We start from the raw sequence: 20,757 nt of genomic DNA on the forward strand, positions 1-20,757 counted from the left end.
GTATGAAACTGAATGACTATACTACAGAGGTCCACATATCTGTTGTAATTTGTATACAAGGAGTTAAGAGCCGGCTTGTATGTATATATACATCTACAGGATTTCAAACATAATTAATGCATCACATGAGTTGGAAGACTTAAATGGCACAAATAGTTTCACATGTTATTTCAAAAATCACAGACTTCAGAACAATTTATATATAAATACAGTTTTATTTTTTAAAAAAGTGATTTCAACCTCTTTGTCCTCAAGTAAAACTGTTATGATTTAGTGACACCATGTGGCTACATTTTGCTTTGCATTCTTAGAAAAAAATGTTCCTCTGAATGCAGGGTTGCTCTATGCTTCAATTATGACATCAAAGTTGTAGGTAGAGATACAATTCATACCAAGTATGAACTAAAATTACTTTTGTAAAGTGAAATTTTTCCTTTTTCCTTTACATCTGAATAAGGCATTTCTTGAATTCAGAAGACACCAATCACATAAAGAAAGTAAAGGCTCAGCATAATTCTAGCTACAATTCTAAAGCATCCTGGTGAACCAAAGAATAATGTAAAAGTGCCTTCCTTTAAAAGTAAATAAATATATCAATGCCCAGTTATGGGCGCAGGGAAGAACAATGAAGAAAAAGAAAGAAAACACTCAGCTTTTGTACAATGTGAATATGGCTGGGAAAGAATGCTTCCATAAATAGCAATGTTTATTTTCTCATTTGTTTTATGTCCTGTAGATCTACAGCACTGTGTAGGTACTATAATCTAATGAAGATGGGTAAAAAAAAAAAATTATACTGCCTCTAATGATGGCAGGGATGAGGAGGGACCTGGAATGTATGGTAGCAATAAAAGAGATTAAAGTGCCGTATACCAAAACACAGTACAGTTTTAGTATTCATCTAATGAGGCCTCCAACAGTAGACCAGTTAGTCCTGATTAATAGTCCATGTACACCAAAGAAAGGCTAAATATCTAAAACAATGACCAGAAAATATCACTCCTTTCACCTCAATTAAAAATACTCATATCCCTTCTTGGACCCTCCCAAACCACCTATTTAAAATATCCACCCCCCACCCCACCCCACCCCCACACACGCACCTCCCCTTGAGCCTACTCACTATCACAGTACCATCTTCACAACACTTAAAATGACTTGATGTGTTCTTATTATTTGTTGATAAGTGGAATCCTCCCACATGCCATGAAAGAAAAAACTATGGCAGTCTTCTTCAGGTGCTGTGGCCTTGATATAATTAAGTACAGTGCATAGCACAAAGTAGGAGCTTATTTTGGAATGAGTGACGAATGAACAGACGAATAAATAAAGAAAAATCTTTAGCTGACGAAGCATGCCTAAATTTCTTGTTAAAGTTAAAACAGAACAATGCTAGTAAGATTTTTATCATCATTTATGGCCTCTAATGTGACCACTGAGACCAGAAGACAGGCTGGCAGATGCTCTATAACACTCTTTTCTCCACGACACATGTGGCATATTATATTACCTCATTCTAAGAAAAGAAGAAAAAGGAGGGAAGGGGAAACTACAATTAAAACACTTTCAGCTATAGGCAAAGAAATCAGTGAAACAGTGGAGTAAATGCTAGAATTTAGCATAAGATAAATATGACTGTTCACATTCGTGTGGTAAGGAACAATTATTAAATAAATTGCCTTAGTAACTGACTATCCCTACCTAAAAACACACACAAAAAATGTTCTGGCTGAATTAACATCTAGATATAAAGACAAAAATAACAAATAGTAGAAAAAATTTTGAGAAACACCTTTCTAAACATGATAGCAAACCACCAGAGATTTAAAAAAAAAAAAAAAAAGATTAAGAGACTGGACATTTTTAAAAAAGTAAAATTCTGGATGGCAAAAAGTACCAGTAAGACACTAAAAATGAAAAACAAATTGCACAATACATGACAGGCAAAAAGATGGCACATATATATATACACACACACACACACACACCTGTATATTTCAATGTGTATATATCAACATATCAAAATGAAGTTCTCATAAGATAGAAAAAGATAACTGCCTCAAGAAAAATATGCAGAAGACAAAAACAGACTTTTCATAAATAAGAAAGAACATATTACCATTATTAAACAATACTGTACCTCACTGATAAATCTAAATTAAGAGGTCTTATTTATTTATTCATTTATTTTTATAAATCATAGCTCACACTGGCAAAATGTTGACAAGCCTACATTGGTAAGGGTTCAGAGAAAGCATTTTCATGTGCTACTGGTGGAAATTGGATACAACTTTACCAAAAGACAAGCTTTATCAACATTTAAAATATGTCCTACATTATAATTTGATAATAAAAAGGTCATGAACAACACATTTCCATGATAGTACTTAAAAAATAATAGGAAAGGCAGAAGCCCAGTCTTGTGTGAAATGCGGCCATCCCACTGGCACCTTCTCTGTACCCTCGATGGCCAGTGTTCAGTGACTGCCCCTCCTGATTGCCCTCTCACGGCTCTGCCCGGCTCCTGCAGCATGTTTAAATATGTCTGCTATCTCCTCTTTTCTTCCATCTCTCAACAGGCATACCCTGAGGACTGTGCTTTTAGGCCACTATTCCTTTTCTCAACTCCTGGGTTTTGTCCCAGGATCACTTTTGTGATTCCACCTACCCAAGCCACCTGCAGGCTCCGAAATCATCCTCTATCCTTCGCATCCACATTTTCAAGTCTTCTCCTACTTCAGCAACATTAAATGGCTGCCAAATTCCCAGCACCATGTTGAGAAAGAGCCAAAAAATTTTTTAAGACACTCTCAAAGACACTCCCAAAGCATTCCATATTTGCCACTCCTTATTAGTGTTTTTTGTTTAGCCCTGGGCTCCAGCATCTAGAAAAACCTAGATGGGAGTTTACTAGATTAGATAGCCAAGCAGACAACATAAAGGTACAGCAGAAATTGCCTTTCCCTGAGAAAGCTGGTAAGACGTAACATGATTCTGGGGACATATGAAAGATTATACTAACATGGACAAGTCAATTTTCTTCATCCTCAGGAAGGGGCTGAGTGAGGGGAGTTATTAGTCTAGGCTTTTGGCTACACAGAGTAGTCCCCATTTACCCTACAACACGTTCCTAAACAGGACCCAGGAAAACAGAGCAGATCATTTCCCTCCATTCACCACTGTGGGTGGAGCAATCACTCTGGCTTTGAAGCCTGATATTATCCTATCTGTTGCAGCTAGATAATGTCCACTACCTTGCCAAGGTGAAGTGTTAACTGAATTGCATTCCACAAATATATAAATGGCAAAATGCATGCCATATATATTTTGCTACAATAAAAAAATGCTCTACCAAAATTAAGATACATTAAAACTGTTGGAAACAGGCAGTTATGAAGGTAGAGCAAACCATTTAAGGCATGTTGGGACTGTTGTGTATGGACCAGCAATCTGGAAAAGTGTTGAGAAGACTAAGCTCCTGAGGTCAGTAACAATTTCCTCACAGTGACTGCCACTGTGGCTAGAGAGGATGGCAAGAATGGCTCTTTTTCTCTGAAGGTCAAACACAAATGGAGTCTTAAAAATCAGAAAAAATAAAAATAAAAACAATTTTAAAATTATAAAAAGAAAAAAAAAACTAAAAATAAAAACCACTAGTGACGGAGCCTTCACTTTGGGCTAGGCACTGTACTTAATGTTTGTATACATGCTATGTTATCTAAACCTTCCACAGCAGAACTCATAAATGGTGTTGTTAATCCTGTTTTTTACTGGTGTAGAAACAAAAGCTTGGAGAGGCACAACTTTACTAAGATCACCATGCCATGATCAGATGAAACCAGACAGTGAGAAGAGCTCTAACTCCAAAGCCCATGTTTTTGTTTTGTTTTGTTTTGTTTTCTTACTACAGAGCACTGATTTACATGCAATCCAGCCAAGACTCAAAGAGAGCTAGGTAATCTCACACTCCCCAACTCACAGTCTCTCTTCTTTTGTGAATATATTTGATGTAATCTTTCCTCAATACATGATATTCACATTCTTCAAAATTAACCTCAAAATTCAGTTTCTTCATGAAAATAGAGAAGGTTACTTTTGTAAACCATGTACTGGAGACCTTTCTAGCACTGATATACATTTTAACAAATACATGGATAAAAAAAAAAAACAATGACTATATATGCAGGTCAATGCTGAATCAATCTCTTTTCATTATGCAGTCAGTGCCTTGACCCCATGAAACCATTTATAGAGTACCTACTGCATACTACATCATAGCCTGAGTACCATACAAGAATACTAAAAGATGTGAATCCATACTCACTTCCAAGAAGTTGTAATTTTAGTATCAGAGGTAAGACAAAAAGACTCAAAGGACATTGAAAAACAAAGGTGACATACAAATGTGCAAATTAACTAAATAATGCAAAGTGAACACTTACATGCTAAGGAAATGATGAATTTATATGTGCCCAGTGAAGTCCCTGGAAAACGTTTATTTAAAACATTGCTTAGAAAGTCAATAAACGATTATGAAGATAAATACCAAGTACAGGGTCACCTGGGTGGCTCAGTCAGTTGGGCAACTGACTCCTGGTTTCCACTCAGGTTGTGATCTCAGGATCGTGGGATTGAGCCCTGTGTTGGGCTTTGCGCTCAGCGTAGAGTCTGCTTGAGACTCTCTCTACCTCTCCCTCTGCCCCTCCCCACTGCTCACTCTCTTTCCCTCTAAAATAAATAAGTATTTAAAAAAAAGAAAAGAAATACCAAGTATAAGACATCCTTAGATAATCAACTGAGACTCATTCTTAGGTTCATTTTTAACTACCAAAGTCCCCAACGTATTACAAAAGGCAGAGTTTATAAAGTAATGTAGTGATATATGTTAAAGTGGTTATAAATCTTTGAAATTTTGTTTCTTAACTAATATGGGTATCAAGACTCTTCCCTTTTCCTGTTATCACTATCTCTAACATCACCTTTGCTGAATTTTTCTAGGCCATAGTTGGGAACTGGCTATCCCAAGACAAAAACTAATACAGCCAACCTCTATGACACAAAAAAGTTATATCAATAAGAGCAAGGCCACTCAGAAGAGGCAAAATCACAAAGGGGAGTATAAATAATGCCCATTAATAAATAAGGGGAAGTATATTTTATAAAAGCCAGTGATCATGACAGAGGGCACACATCTCCCTCCATACAGCGCGAGTTTTCGAGTGGGTAAAGCACACAGACTCTGTCATGGCTAGTATTATATTCATGATTTGTTCTGGGAGTCATGTTTCTCTTGTTTCAAATTAAATGCAAACACACAGTCCTTCTGTCCACATCAGATGCTTTGGTTGCTATGCTGCTTATGTTTCAATCCCATACAACCGTAATAGCCTGCGTCAATGCAGACTCAATCTCCTCCTCCAAGTTGGGGGCCCTCTGTCACTCTCAAAGCATCCCTAGGCAGCTCTGAGATACAAAATCTTCACTCAATTTCTCATCCCTCTCATTTTAATCCATTCAAAACTCCTTTGATAGAAAAGCAACTGCCAGACCTGCAATACTTTAGTCTCTCTTTGGGGAAATGAAATTGATTTTCTTCATTTTCACACAAGAGAGTCCCTGGGTAACAATATTGTGTCCATTCATACCCATAATAATAATAAAAAAATGTAGGCAACATTTCTTTACTGTACCAGAAGGCTGAAAGGTTATGTGGAATTCCTTTGGAGGAGGTAAGAATTCATCCTGATGCTGCTCGATCATAAGTTTACTAAGTTAAAGGTTGTCTTCTGACTGAGAGAGTTAAGTTCTATGGGCCATCCCCATCTGCTCCAAATTAGCCACAGTAGGAGGTCAGCTAGGGTCATGGATGAGGTAGGGTCGGGAGGGAGTAAGAGTCCACATTGTCCCTGGTTTATGCCCAGCATATGCCTTTCCTTCTCCTCTTGCCACACTGGACTAAACGAACCAATCATTTTCTGCCTTTGATCTTTTGACTTTAAGGTAAGGAATACCTGAGAGAAATTTCCAAGGGAAAAATTGCCAGAGAAAAAAAACAAACCCAGCAGAATTTCAGGCACCTCGAACTATTTTCCCAACTCCCAAATTCATTAATAGTATAGGTTTTGCAGAATTTCAGAAGTTTAAAAGATGGCTTAAACCTAAAGGAAGAATATGAAATATGAGAACAGTAGCTCATCAACACTTTTTAAGAACAACCTTCCATGGGGCTACAATACATAACAACAATAAAAGCGAAATTGCTCTGGTTGAAGGAAGGCTGTGAGTCTGGGGCCCCACCAGCTCCACTTCCCCTGCTCCAAACCCAACCCACTAGAAATATTTACTCTGTCAAACTCCATCGATAAGCACTGACCTAGAAAAAGAACACAGATATTCAGAATGTGCAAACTAACATCCAAAAATCTCCTCTTGGCCCTGAAGACTACCAAAGGAGCTTAATAACCATTTTCACTTTGCAGTGTTCTCTGTCCCTTCTTGTTCACTGCCTGTCTCCTGCATAAGTATGGCACAAAACACTGTGGATAAAACAGAATACACTCTAGAATTAAGATGTTTCAGTTTCCACATTTTCCCTAAGTTTTTTAAGTTGGGATGCATTTGGTAACTGATATCCTGAAAAAGTCTTCTTCCTTAAGACAAAAAAAAAAAGGAGCCCGTTTCCCAAGGTCCAAATCTCCTTAAGTAAATAGCAAAATCATTAATTAACCATGAGAACTAACCGGCAGACACGGGCTGGAAAATACAACTTTTGCCAAGAACGACACAGATACTGCGAATGATCAATCACTCTGATCCAATCAAGTTCATCCATTGACACTTCAATGAAGTATGAATAAGACCTATGAATCAAAAGAAAAACGCAGAAAAAAGTACCATATTAAAATAACAAAACCAAGTTATACTTCAATAAAACATTAAAAGATACAAAAAATATAACTTACTAATTACATTTTCTGTATTACAAATTATCAAAACTTTCTGCATAACAATCAAATTCTGATAATAATAAAATCTGTATAGATCCTGCTATTGTAGTGTGCACCACAATGTACTGTAATTCTCTCTCCACATGTCTGTATGCCTTATTAGATCACAAGCTGCTTAAAAACAAGGAGCATGCCATATTTATCTTCACATATTCAGGGCCTAGCACACTGTCTGGCACATACCCAGCATGCAAGATATTTGTTCCTTTTCAAACAGAGCCAGGATGGCTTGCTCCTACTATATTAGATTAATAAAGCCATGATAGAAGAGAGAACAGAAAATTGATAAGTGGGAGATGGGCCTTCTCCTTCTACCTTCCCTAGTCTGGGTGCTCAGCTCTATTCTCTCAGGGAAGCCAACTCGGAATGGTTCCTCAGAAAGACCTGCTTATCTCCTGCTCCCTCCCAGTCTCCACCATCCCAAACAAATACGCAGCCCAAAGAAAAATAAATGACATGGGTGAAGAGATAATACGTGTTTCTTCTGGGTACAACATAGAATTTGGCAGCTAATAATCTGGCAATAATGAAAATAGCCTATCATCCCCTAGTCAGCTACCCTGGACCTTTAGATGCTGGTCCCATCCTGAACAAATCTGTATTCCCCTGTCATAAGCCAAATTTAAATTTGAGATGCAGTTATTACTTGTACTGCAATATCAACAGGAACAATCTCAGAAGATTTAGACGACCATAAATGTCAGCCTGCAACCAACAGTTGTGACCAGAAAAGGTCAGCTTATTTTGTGTCATCCCCTCATTTTCTGCTGTCCCCTCACTCCCATTCATTTTATCGCTCAGTCTCAAACAGGTTATAACCTTTTATTGAACCTCTCTGGGTTATCAGTAATGCAGGTTATAATTTTACAACACATGTCAGAATCTTTTGGGCTTAAGATGCTGAATTTTTCACCTTTGCTGAGAATGATAACTTCTGTAAGAAAAGAACTGCTACATGGTCAAGCTAAGTCCCCTGTGAATGTAATGCATATACTAAAGCAAAGCGGCCTATAAATATTTAACATCATGGAAATAGTAACTACTTTCGGTTTCAAACATACTAACATTTTCTTTTAATATCTTTATACTAATTTCACAATTAATTAAACAAATATATGTAAAGCTTTGAGAACAGTACCTACCACATAAAAGTAATGAAAGTGCTATATAAGTATTATTACTGTTATACTATTATTATTAGCCCAGAGACTCTTGGAAATCACATGTGGATTAGCTCCATTTTGCCAACTAAACATCATTTTATATCCAACAAGATACATATCAGGACATATATTCTTACTAAAGAAAAAACAGATGAAGATAACCGGGGAGCCTCAAACACCCATACCTATGGGAAATGCAAACTCCCTTCATGAAGCTTCCCTCATATTTGGTTCAAATGGCCTAAAAGGCCTGAGTGGTGGCCAGTGTGCAAGGAGAAATGAAGTACCATGCAAGGGTATCACTGCCAATACTACCAAGTCCTCCCAGCCCAGACTCAAAGAGGCATGAGTAGGGCCTAGGAGACTCTATGCCAATTTCTGGGTATAGAGGGTTTAAGTTAATGATGGCAGTCATGAGAGACAATTTTTGGTGGCCCAACTGCTCTGGTACTTCTAAGCATCATGGATGAACCCTAGAAACTACAGTGGAGGAAGTGTCAGAGGTGCTGGATAGAAGGCAGAATCTTGAAGCCACTACACAACTGAGTAGGTTCTGAGGCTGGAGCTCACCAAATCTTTTTCACAAACTTCCTATATTTGAGAATGATTATTCATCCACACAATAAAAGACAATTTTTTCTTCATCCATAGGATTAAATGCATTTAAAAAGTTATAGTATTCAAAAGTAAGTAATCAAGTAAATAAATATTGGTAACCCAGAAAGAATACCAAGTAACAATTAAAAGTATATTTTAAAGGGATTTTTTTTTTTAAGTAAAATGTTCACAATGTATTAATTACAAAGTGAAGTTAGCCTTTATTTTGTAAAACTATGTGTGGTTTTACAGATTTCTGTTTTGTGTATGTGACTAGTTAAATACATATAGTTACATACGCTAGTTAGATACATACTAGCTATATATAAAGGTTATTAATGGCCAGTGATTTACTAATGTTTTCATTCTTCTTCTTTCTGTTTTTCTATACTATGTTTTCCATGATGAACACATATTCATTACTTTTATAAGCAGAAAAAAAGCAAAAAAAAAAAAATTTTTTTTTAAGGATAATAGCCTTTAACTCTTCCCCCAGAACTAAACTTCAAAAGAAATAGCAAAACGATCCCAAGGAAATAAACCATCAAATCTGAAAAGCCAAAGAAGACGACCACAAAATTAGTCCAAGTCAATCAAACATAATGTCATTTTCCATCCAAGTCATGCTAATCACTCACCGGCTATCTCGGTCCCACAGGAGTATCCGAATGTGATTGATAATAGATGGCTGACCTAGCTTAATCTCAATGCCAGAACGGCAGTCATCATCAATCGGGTGCCTAGAAAATCCATGATCCAAATCATAATTTTGAGTATCACCGTCTAATAAGGCCGACTTCAGCTCCCCTTTTACAACCTGGGCTCCATACTTCATAGTTGCAATATTTTCTTCTGGTACTACAGTTAAAAACAGAGAAAGCAAGGTTAATGATTACTTAGTAATTATTCTGTATTGTTGGGAAGAACACAAAATTCTAGCATTCTAGTTGATTTTATCACGTGCATTTCATTTAAAAATGGCAGAGAGGGGATCCCTGGGTGGCACAGCGGTTTGGTGCCTGCCTTTGGCCCAGGGCGCGATCCTGGAGACCCCGGATCGAATCCCAGGTCAGGCTCCCGGGGCATGGAGCCTGCTTCTCCCTCTGCCTGTGTCTCTGCCTCTCTCTCTCTCTCTCTGTGTGACTATCATAAATAAATAAAAATTTAAAAAAATAAAAATAAAAAAAAAATTAAAATGGCAGAGAGAAGTCTGTGGAGATAGAAGATGTGGAATGTCTATGAGGATTAAGATACCACCCACAGTTTAAATTTAATGACACACCAAAGCCACAGAGTGCCTAAGACTAATGTTACTAAGAAAAAGTTGGTAATACTAGAAACAAAACAAGTACTAGGACAAACAAATCAGCTCTGCCACGTTCACTCTATTAGTAGCCTTAATATCTACAGGACAAAAATGGCATATAAGATGACCTGTAGCTGCCAGCTGGAGTAAGCGCACAATAGAAAAGCAAAGCTGACAGTCAGATCTCTGATAAAGCGGGGAGGGTCAAGATGGCGGCAGAGTAGGGTCCCCAAATCACCTGCACCCACCAAATTACCTAGAAAACCTTCCAATCATCCTGAAAATCTACGAATTCGGCCTGAGATTTAAAGAGAGACCAGCTGGAATGTTACAATGAGAAGAGTTCGCGCTTCTATCAAGGTAGGAAGACCGGGAAAAAGAAATAAAGAAACAAAAGGCCTCCAAGGGGGAGGGGCCCCGCGAGGAGCCGGGCTGAGGCCGGGGCGAGTGTCCCCAGGACAGGAGAGCCCCGTCCCGGAGGAGCAGGAGCTGCACCAACCTTCCCGGGCGGAAAGGGGCTCGCAGGGAGTTAGAGCAGGACCCAGGAGGGCGGGGATGCCCTCGGGCTCCCTGGGACACTAACAGGCACCTGCACCCGGGAGATGCGCCGAGCTCCCTAAGGGCTGCAGCGCGCACAGCGGGACCCGGAGCAGCTCGGAGCGGCTCGGGCAGAAGAAGAGGCTCCGTGCGGAGGGCGCTGCGCGGCTCCGGGAGCAGGGAGCAGCTCGGAGGGGCTCGGGCGGCGGCTCCGTGGAGGGGGCTGCGCGGCCCCAGGAGCAGCTCGGAGGGCTCCGGCGGCAGGGTTGCGTGTCCCGGAAGCAGCTCCTGCTCCGGCAGAGAAAGAGGCTACGTGCAGAGGGGGCTGCGCGGCTCTGGGAGCAGCTCGGAGGGGCTCGGGCGGCGGAGGGGGCTGCGGGGCGGGAGCGTGAATCCAACAGCGCAGGCCCAGGAGCACTGGGCGCCTGGACACAGCCCAGGATCTGGCCTCCCCCTGGGACAGGCAGAGGCCTGGAGGGCCCAGGACCGCAAGGATGCTCCTGCCCCCAGCTGAGCTGAGCAGATCAGCGGCCCGGCCCCGGATCATCATCCAGGCCCTGCGGAGAGAGAGCTCCATAGTTCCTACGGGAGCTGACTCCAGGGCTCCAGAGCTGGCCGCTGCCACTGCGGTTGTTCCTCCTGGGGCCTCACAGGGTAAACAACCCCCAATGAGCCCGGCACCAGGCAGGGGCAGAGCAGCTCGCCCAAGTGCTAACACGTGAAAATCAGCACAACAGGCCCCTCCCCCAGAAGACCAACAAGACGGACAAGTTCCAGGGGAAGTCAAGGGACTTAAAGTATACAGAATCAGAAGATACTCCCCCATGTTTTTTTTTTCTTTTTGATTTGATTGCTTCCCCCACCCCCTTTTTCCCCTTTCTTTCTTTTTCTCTTTCTCTTCTTTTTCTTTTTTTCTTTTTCTCTTTTCTTTCCTTCTTTCTCTCCTTTCTTTTTCTCCTTTTCCCAATACAACTTGTTTTTGGCCACTCTGCACTGAGCAAAATGACTAGAAGGAAAACCTCACCTCAAAAGAAAGAATCAGAAACAGTCCTCTCTCCCACAGTTACAAAATCTGGATTACAATTCAATGTCAGAAAGCCAATTCAGAAGCACTATTATACAGCTACTGGTGGCTCTAGAAAAAAGCATAAAGGACTTAAGAGACTTCATGACTGCAGAATTTAGATCCAATCAGGCAGAAATTAAAAATCAATTGAATGAGATGCAATCCAAACTAGAAGTCCTAATGACGAGGGTTAATGAGGTGGAAGAACGAGTAAATGACATAGAAGACAAGTTGATGGCAAAGAGGGAAACTGAGGAAAAAAGAGACAAACAATTAAAAGACCATGCAGATAGATTAAGGGAAATAAACGACAGCCTGAGGAAGAAAAACCTACATTTAACTGGGGTTCCCGAGGGTGCCGAAAGGGACAGAGGGCCAGGATATGTATTTGATCAAATCATAGCTGAAAACTTTCCTAATCTGGGAAGGGAAACAGGCATTCAAATCCAGGGAATAGAGAGATCCCCCCCTAAAATCAATAAAAACCGTTCAACACCTCGACATCTAATAGTTAAGCTTGCAAATTCCAAAGATAAAGAGAAGATCCTTAAAGCAGCAAGAGACAAGAAATCCCTGACTTTTATGGGGAGGAGTATTAGGGTAACAGCAGACCTCTCCACAGAGACCTGGCAGGCCAGAAAGGGCTGGCAGGATATATTCAGGGCCCTAAATGAGAAGAACATGTAACCAAGAATATCCAGCAAGGCTCTCACTCAAAATGGGAGGAGAGATAAAGAGCTTCCAAGACAGGCAGGAACTGAAAGAATATGTGACCTCCAAACCAGCTCTGCAAGAAATTTTAAGGGGGACTCTTAAAATTCCCCGTTAAGAAGAAGTTCAGTGGAACAATCCACAAAAACAAGGACTGAATAGATATCATGATGACACTAAACTCATACCTTTCAATAGTAACTCTGAACGTGAACGGGCTTAATGACCCCATCAAAAGGCGCAGGGTTTCAGACTGGATAAAAAAGCAGGACCCATCTATTTGCTGTCTACAAGAGACTCATTTTAGACAGAAGGACACCTACAGCCTAAAAATAAAAAGGTTGGAGAGCCATTTACCATTCAAATGGTCCTCAAAAGAAAGCAGGGGTAGCCATCCTTATATCAGATAAACTAAAATTTACCCCGAAGACTATAGTGAGAGATGAAGAGGGACACTATATCATACTTAAAGGATCTATCCAACAAGAGGAGTTAACAATCCTCAATATATATGCCCCGAATGTGGGAGCTGCAAAATATATAAATCAATTTATAACCAAAGTGAAGAAATACTTAGATAATAATACACTTATACTTGGTGACTTCAATCTAGCTCTTTCTATACTCGATAGGTCTTCTAAGCACAACATCTCCAAAGAAACGAGAGCTTTAAATGATACACTGGACCAGATGGATTTCACAGATATCTACAGAACTTTACATCCAAACTCAACTGAATACACATTCTTCTCAAGTGCACATGGAACTTTCTCCAGAATAGACCACATACTGGGTCACAAATTGGGTCGAAACCGATACCAAAAGATTGGGATCGTCCCCTGCATATTCTCAGACCATAATGCCTTGAAATTAGAACTAAAACACAACAAGAAGTTTGGAAGGACCTCAAACGTGTGGAGGTTAACGACTATCCTGCTAAAAGATGAAGGGGTCAACCATGAAATTAAGGAAGAATTAAAAAGATTCATGGAAACTAATGAGAATGAAGATACGAGCATTCAAAATCTTTGGGATGCAGCAAAAGCAGTCCTGAGGGGGAAATACATCGCAATACAAGCAGCCATTCAAAAACTGGAAAGAACTCAAATACAAAAGCTAACCTTACACATAAAGGAGCTAGAGAAAAAACAGCAAATACATCCTACATCCAGCAGAAGAAGAGAGTTAATAAAGATTCGAGCAGAACTCAATGAAAACGAGACCAGAAGAACTGTGGAACATATCAACAGAACCAGGAGTTGGTTCTTTGAAAGAATTAATAAGATAGATAAACCATTAGCCAGCCTTATTAAAAAGAAGAGAGAGAAGACTCAAATTAATAAAATCATGAATAAGAAAGGAGAGATCACTACCAACACCAAGGATATACAAACGATTTTAAAAACATATTATGAGCACCTCTACGCCAATAAATTAGGCAATCTAGAAGAAATGGACGCATTCCTGGAAAGCCACAAACTACCAAAACTGGAACAGGAAGAAATAGAAAACCTGAACAGGCCAATAACCAGGGAGGAAATTGAAGCAGTCATCAAAAACCTCCCAAGACACAAAAGTCCAGGGCCAGATGGCTTCCCAGGGGAATTCTATCAAATGTTTAAAGAAGAAACCATACCTATTCTACTAAAGCGGTTTGGAAAGATAGAAAGAGATGGAGTACTTCCGAATTCGTTCTATGAGGCCAGCATCACCTTAATTCCAAAACCAGACAAAGACCCCGCCAAAAATGAGAATTACAGACCAATATCCCTGATGAACATGGATGCAAAAATTCTCAACAAGATACTAGCCAATAGGATCCAACAGTACATTAAGAAAATTATTCACCATTACCAAGTAGGATTTATCCCTGGGACACAAGGCTGGTTCAACACTTGTAAAACAATCAATGTGATTCATCATATCAGCAAGAGAAAAACCAAGAACCATTTGATCCTCTCATCGGATGCAGAGAAAGCATTTGACAAAATACAGCATCCGTTCCTGATCAAAACTCTTCAGAGTGTAGGGATAGAGGGAACATTCCTCAACATCTTAAAAGCCGTCTATGAAAAGCCCACAGCAAATATCATTCTCAGTGGGGAAGCATTGGGAGCCTTTCCCCTAAGATCAGGAACAAGACAGGGATGTCCACTTTCACCACTGCTATTCAACATAGTACTAGAAGTCCTAGCCTCAGCAATCAGACAACAAAAAGACATTAAAGGCATTCAAATTGGCAAAGAAGAAGTCAAACTCTCCCTCTTCGCCGATGACATGATACTCTACATAGAAAACCCAAAAGCCTCCACCCCAAGATTGCTAGAACTCATACAGCAATTTGGTAGCGTGGCAGGATACAAAAATCAATGCCCAGAAATCAGTGGCATTTCTATACACTAACAATGAGCCTGAAGAAAGAGAAATTAAGGAGTCAATCCCATTTACAATTGCACCCAAAAGCATAAGATACATAGGAATAAACCTAACCAAAGAGGTAAAGGATCTATACCCTAAAAACTATAGAACACTTCTGAAAGAAATTGAGGAAGACACAAAGAGATGGAAAAATATTCCATGCTCATGGATTGGCAGAATTAATATCGGGAAAATGTCAATGTTACCCAGGGCAATTTACACGTTTAATGCAATCCCTATCAAAATACCATGGACTTTCTTCAGAGAGTTAGAACAAATTATTTTAAGATTTGTGTGGAATCAGAAATGACCCCGAATAGCCAGGGGAATTTTAAAAAAGAAAACCGTATCTGGGGGCATCACAATGGCGGATTTCAGGTTGTACTACAAAGCTGTGGTCATCAAGACAGTGTGGTACTGGCACAAAAACAGACACATAGATCAATGGAACAGAATAGAGAACCCAGAAGTGGACCCTGAACTTTATGGTCAACTAATATTCGATAAAGGAGGAAAGACTATCCATTGGAAGAAAGACAGTCTCTTCAATAAATGGTGCTGGGAAAATTGGACATTCACATGCAGAAGAATGAAACTAGACCACTCTCTTGCACCATACACAAAGATAAACTCAAAATGGATGAAAGATCTAAATGTGAGACAAGATTCCATCAAAATCTTAGAGGAGAATACAGGCAACACCCTTTTTGAACTCAGCCACAGTAACTTCTTGCAAGATACATCCACAAAGGCAAAAGAAACAAAAGCAAAAATGAACTATTGGGACTTCATCAAGATAAGAAGCTTTTGCACAGCAAAGGATACAGTCAGCAAAACTAACAGACAACCTACAGAATGGGAGAAGATATTTGCAAATGACGTATCAGATAAAGGGCTAGTTTCCAAGATCTATAAAGAACTTATTAAACTCAACACCAAAGAAACAATCCAATCATGAAATGGGCAAAAGACATGAAGAGAAATCTCACAGAGGAAGACATGGTCATGGCCAACATGCACATGAGATAATGCTCTGCATCTCTTGCCATCAGGGAAATACAAATCAAAACCACAATGAGATACCACCTCACACCAGTGAGAATGGGGAAAATTAACCAGGCAGGAAACCACAAATGTTGTAGAGGATGCGGAGAAAAGGGAACCCTCTTACACTGTTGGTGGGAATGTGAATTGGTGCAGCCACTCTGGAAAACTGTGTGGAGGTTCCTCAGAGTTAAAAATAGACCTGCCCTAAGACCCAGCAATTGCACTGTTGGGGATTTGCCCCAAAGATACAGATGCAATGAAACGCCAGGACACCTGCACCCCAATGTTTATAACAGCAATGTCCACAATAGCCAAACTGTGGAAGGAGCCTCGGTGTCCATCGAAAGATGAATGGATAAAGATGTGGTTTATGTATACAATGGAATATTACTCAGCCATTAGAAACGACAAATACCCACCATTTGCTTCGACGGGGATGGAACTGGAAGGTATTATGCTAAGTGAAGTAAGTCAATTGGAGAAGGACAAACATTATATGGTCTCATTCATTTGGGGAATATAAATAATAATGAAAGGAAATATAAGGGAAGGGAGAAGAAATGTGTGGGAAATATCAGAAAGGGAGACAGAACATAAAGACTTCTAACTCTGGGAAATGAACTAGGGGTGGTGGAAGGGGAGGAGGGCGGGGGGTGGGGGTGAATGGGTGATGGGCACTGAGGGGGGCACTTGACGGGGTGAGCACTCGGCTTTATTCTGTATGTTGGTAAATTGAACACCAATAAAAAATAAATTTATTTTAAAAAAAAGATCTCTGATAAAGCAACATAAGACACATTACAATACATATACTAGAGTTGCTGGACACGGACCATACACAGATAATACTCAAGAAGTTAATCTAGCTGAAAAACAATTTGTGTAAAAGGTGTATTTTTACTTCACTTGAGCATTTTTACAACTGAAAATTCAGTCTGTCATCAAAATCAATGTTATGGTTCTAATTAAACTCCCTCCCCCTTCCCACACTAGATTTATTAAGTGTCAATTGTTCCTGGAACTCTGAAGTCCTCCGTGCAAAGCTTGCTTCACAGATCTGGAGCCTGTCCTCTAGGTGCCAACGTTCTAACTGACACTCCCCGTGGAGGGACAGGCGGCAGCTTTAGCAGATGTGAAGAGCTTGATCTTCAGAATCAGAGTTGAAATAGTGGCGACACCTTTAACCAGGCAAACCACTTTGGGGAAATTATCTTCTCTGAACTTCAGTCTCTCAAGAGGGCAATCCCCAGCCCCATGTGTTTTCGCTTATTTGTTGGAAGGGTTAAATGAGATGATACTTGCAAAGCACATAGTAAGCTCTAAAAAATAATTTATCAGTATGATTACAAAGTTATATACTAAAAAACACACAATAATAAGAGAACTAAGCAAGTTTACAGACTATAAATAAATGCTGAATTCTCACAGTACATATACATCTTGACTATGTGATCTGAATAGGGAACAGTGCAAGCTATAATAAGGCTCTTAGGGAAAGGGGGTAACTCATCACCGTATATTTCTTTGAAAATGTGGTTTTAAAAAAATTTTTTTTCAGGGATGCCTGGGTGGCTCAGTTGATTAAGTGTCTGCCTTTTGATTTTGGCTCAGGTTGTGATCTCAGGGTTGTGAGATTGAGCCCTACATCAGGCTCTGTGCTGGCCACAGAGCCTGCTTATGATTTTCTCTCTTTCCTGCACCCCTGGTCGCACACACACATGCTCGTGCTCTCTCTCTATATATATATAAAATTATATATATAATATAAAATATTAAATTAAAATAATTATTTTAATATTATTTTATATTTTATATTCTTATTTTTATATTAAAATAATAAAATATATTACATTGAAAATTATATATATATATTTATATAATTTTCACATGAAGCCAGGTAAAGAGAGTGATAACAAAGATGACAATAATGCAGGTGACAAATGGGGGGTGAGTGGGACTATTTAACTTGCAAAAGGCTAAGGCAACTCAGAAAAAAAAAAAGCAAATGAAACCTAGTCATGCTCAACCTCTTCTGCGCTTTTCATACAGGTTTATAACTTCCTGAGTTCTATTAGTTCATGGTAATTGTACATATTCTTCATATTTATTTCTCACTTATTTAACAAACCTTATTAATTCCTTTGATTCACTCCTTATAACTCTTTGCGTGAAATACCATTATGTGTCCATTTCACAGATGGGGAAGTAAGGGCAGAGAAAAGCCAGACAGACTTTGGTTCCTAAGGTCACAGAGCCTGCCAGTGACAGAGCTATGATTAGAACTTGGCAGTTTGACTCCAGGAGCCCTGCCTACCACCTCTCTCATAAGGAGTTTTGACGGGAAGACCATATTTATCCCTCTCTCTAATCCCTTCCCTGTAAGGTGACCTGAGACTCAGAGGGAAAAAACAGAGTCTGATATATTGGGATCCCTGGGTGGTGCAGTGGTTTGGAGCCTGCCTTTGGCCCAGGGCACGATCCTGGAGACCCGGGATCAAATCCCACGTCGGGCTCCCGGTGCATGGAGCCTGCTTCTCCCTCTGCCTGTGTCTCTGCCTCTCTCTCTCTCTCTCTGTGACTATCATAAATAATAAAATAAATAAAAATTAAAAAAAAAACAGAGTCTGATATAGCATAAAAACAAACAAAGTTGTATTTAAAGTGAGAAGACGTGGGCTCCACCACCCACTGGCCCTGAGTGAGACCCCTCAGTGCCTTTGAATCAGAATCTGTTTTCTCATCTACAAATAATGCTGTGTCCAACCCACCCACTGCATTACTGTAAAGATCGTACCACAAATAAAACATGCTACAGTACCCTGTAAGTATAAAGCATTCAGCCAAAAACCATTTACAGAGGATTCAATCTGTACCAGATACCATAGGAATACTTGAGAGAATGAAACAGAAATGGGTCCTGCCCTCCTGCAGCCTCCAATCTAGAGATGAAGCACTTTATAAAGCAAACAAAAACTTCCAATTTGCACTTTTCAGTGCCAACAATGTGTACCCCTTGGTAAAAAGAGATCTGTTCCTTTATTGCTGGGTGTAAAATGTGGGGGTCTGAAGCCTGTTGTTGAAGACCACTGGAACCACCTCCAACAGTTCTGACACCATTAGTCAAGACCACGCCGAAAAGGGAGGAACTCAAGCTTTCAGAATTTAGAAAGTGTTGCTACCCTTTGATTTTCTCTAAATATAAGCTCCTTCATCTCTAAAATTTATCAAGCTCAGAATAAAACACTAGGCACAAAGGTTTCAAGTGACTATAACTAAAAGTCTAAAATAGAAATGAAATTGCTACAAGTCTAAAGTCTTCTTTTGAAGTTTATTTCAAGAGTGCTTGAGAACTTTTCTAACTATTCTTGATACAGATCCCCTGAAAGTATCTTTTACTTTAAAACGGGAAACATTTACACAAGTGGAAATTCTCTCATGGTGACCATAATCTGAGCGTCTCATGGGATAAAAATCCAACTCCAAGTATTTGTGCATGTGTGTGTGTCTGCATGCATATGCAAAACCTATAGTTATATTTAAGAAGAATTTAAGAAGAAAAGTGATCATGAGAAAATTCAAGTCATAGTAAAATACCTCAAACCACAAATATTCTTACCATCTATAATTTTATCAGTAGAGAAAAAGAGCTCTCAAAGAATATAGGGTATTAGGGATTAAACAACATAGCAGATAACAAAAGTTTTCCTTACGTTTGTAATTTTGGATGCATTTTACAAACATGAAAAAAATTAAGCTTTGAAGTTCCACAGCTAGGCAGAAACAAGCCAATTATTAGAAAAACAAAGAAAATGAATAAGACCTGCAGCTAGTGAAACAGTGCCAAAATCTGAGTGCTGCTAGGCTAATTATCTTGAGTTTTTCTTTAATTGTGTTATGTTCTTAATTATCCTTTACTGAACTTTCTAGTAGTTCTTTACTGAACTATCTTTACTGAACTATCTCAGCCTAAGATTACCATCTAGGCTGAGATAGCTGTCCACTCATGATGGGTAACATTTGGAGCCATACTCAGTTCTCTGCCCACTGCAATCTCTTTACCTAATTCTGTACCCAAAATCATTTTGTACTCCCCAACCTGACTTCCCTGAAAAACGTGTGGCTGCTCCCTTCCAACAAACACCGCATTACAAGTGGCTTCCTTGACACTCCTGTCTTCCAACTCTCCCCATTATCTCCACTCTCCACAGGCTTCCTCTCCACATTTAACAGTACTGGTGCTCAAACACACCAAACACAAAACAGAAACAGAAAATATTCCAGGCAGGAGACTCTATTGAAGAGCACTGGCCTCATGAGTCAGATCAGCACTTTGGTTCCAGCTCAGGCATTGATTTCACTCAGTAACTTTAGGCAAGTTACTTATAAAGATCACAGAATGAAAACTTCTAAGAGCTGAATGGAACCTTCATCCTATTTATTATTTAAAGAATAGAAAACTCCTACGCTGTCTTCTGTGTGCTGGACTGCAGTGGACTCAGCCTCCAGCAGCTCATCATCTCATATAGACAAGTACATATCGGACATAAAATGCCTCCACTGAGGAATACTCAGGAGGGATTCCTTGTGAAGCCCCTAGTTTACCAATGAAGATACTATAAACTGTAGTTGGAGAGATAAATAAAATATAAGTCAAAAAGTTTTAAAGTATTAAAAGTTTCAGGGGTAGCTGGGTGGCTCAGTCGGTTGAGTAGCTGACTTGGCTTTGACTCAGGTCCCGAGCTCAAGCCCTACACTGGGCTCCATGCTCAGCAGTAAGTCTGCTTGAGACTCTCTCTCCCTCTGCCCTTCCATTGGCTTGTCCTTCTTCTCTCTCTCTCAAATAAATAAATAAAATGTTTTAAAAAGTGAAATCTTGAGAATGGAAGTTGTGATATGCTCCCTGCT

The 20,757-nt window shown here is 39.6% G+C and overlaps 1 protein-coding gene across 4 annotated transcripts in view; it reads right to left on the bottom strand.

Moving 5' to 3' along the window:
* Positions 1–20,757, bottom strand: part of BTBD9 (BTB domain containing 9) — a 410,333-nt gene that overhangs the window by 340,562 nt on the left and 49,014 nt on the right. For all 4 annotated transcript variants that reach the window (XM_072731483.1, XM_072731492.1, XM_072731484.1 and 1 more), the window contains 2 exons: positions 9,406–9,625; positions 6,741–6,860 (listed from right to left, as the gene is read on the bottom strand). In XM_072731483.1, coding sequence (XP_072587584.1) covers positions 6,741–6,860; positions 9,406–9,625 — 340 coding nt within the window. The remainder of the gene's footprint in view (positions 1–6,740; positions 6,861–9,405; positions 9,626–20,757) is intronic.

This window comes from Vulpes vulpes, chromosome 1, assembly GCF_048418805.1.
Source record: "Vulpes vulpes isolate BD-2025 chromosome 1, VulVul3, whole genome shotgun sequence".
Taxonomy (NCBI): domain Eukaryota; kingdom Metazoa; phylum Chordata; class Mammalia; order Carnivora; family Canidae; genus Vulpes; species Vulpes vulpes.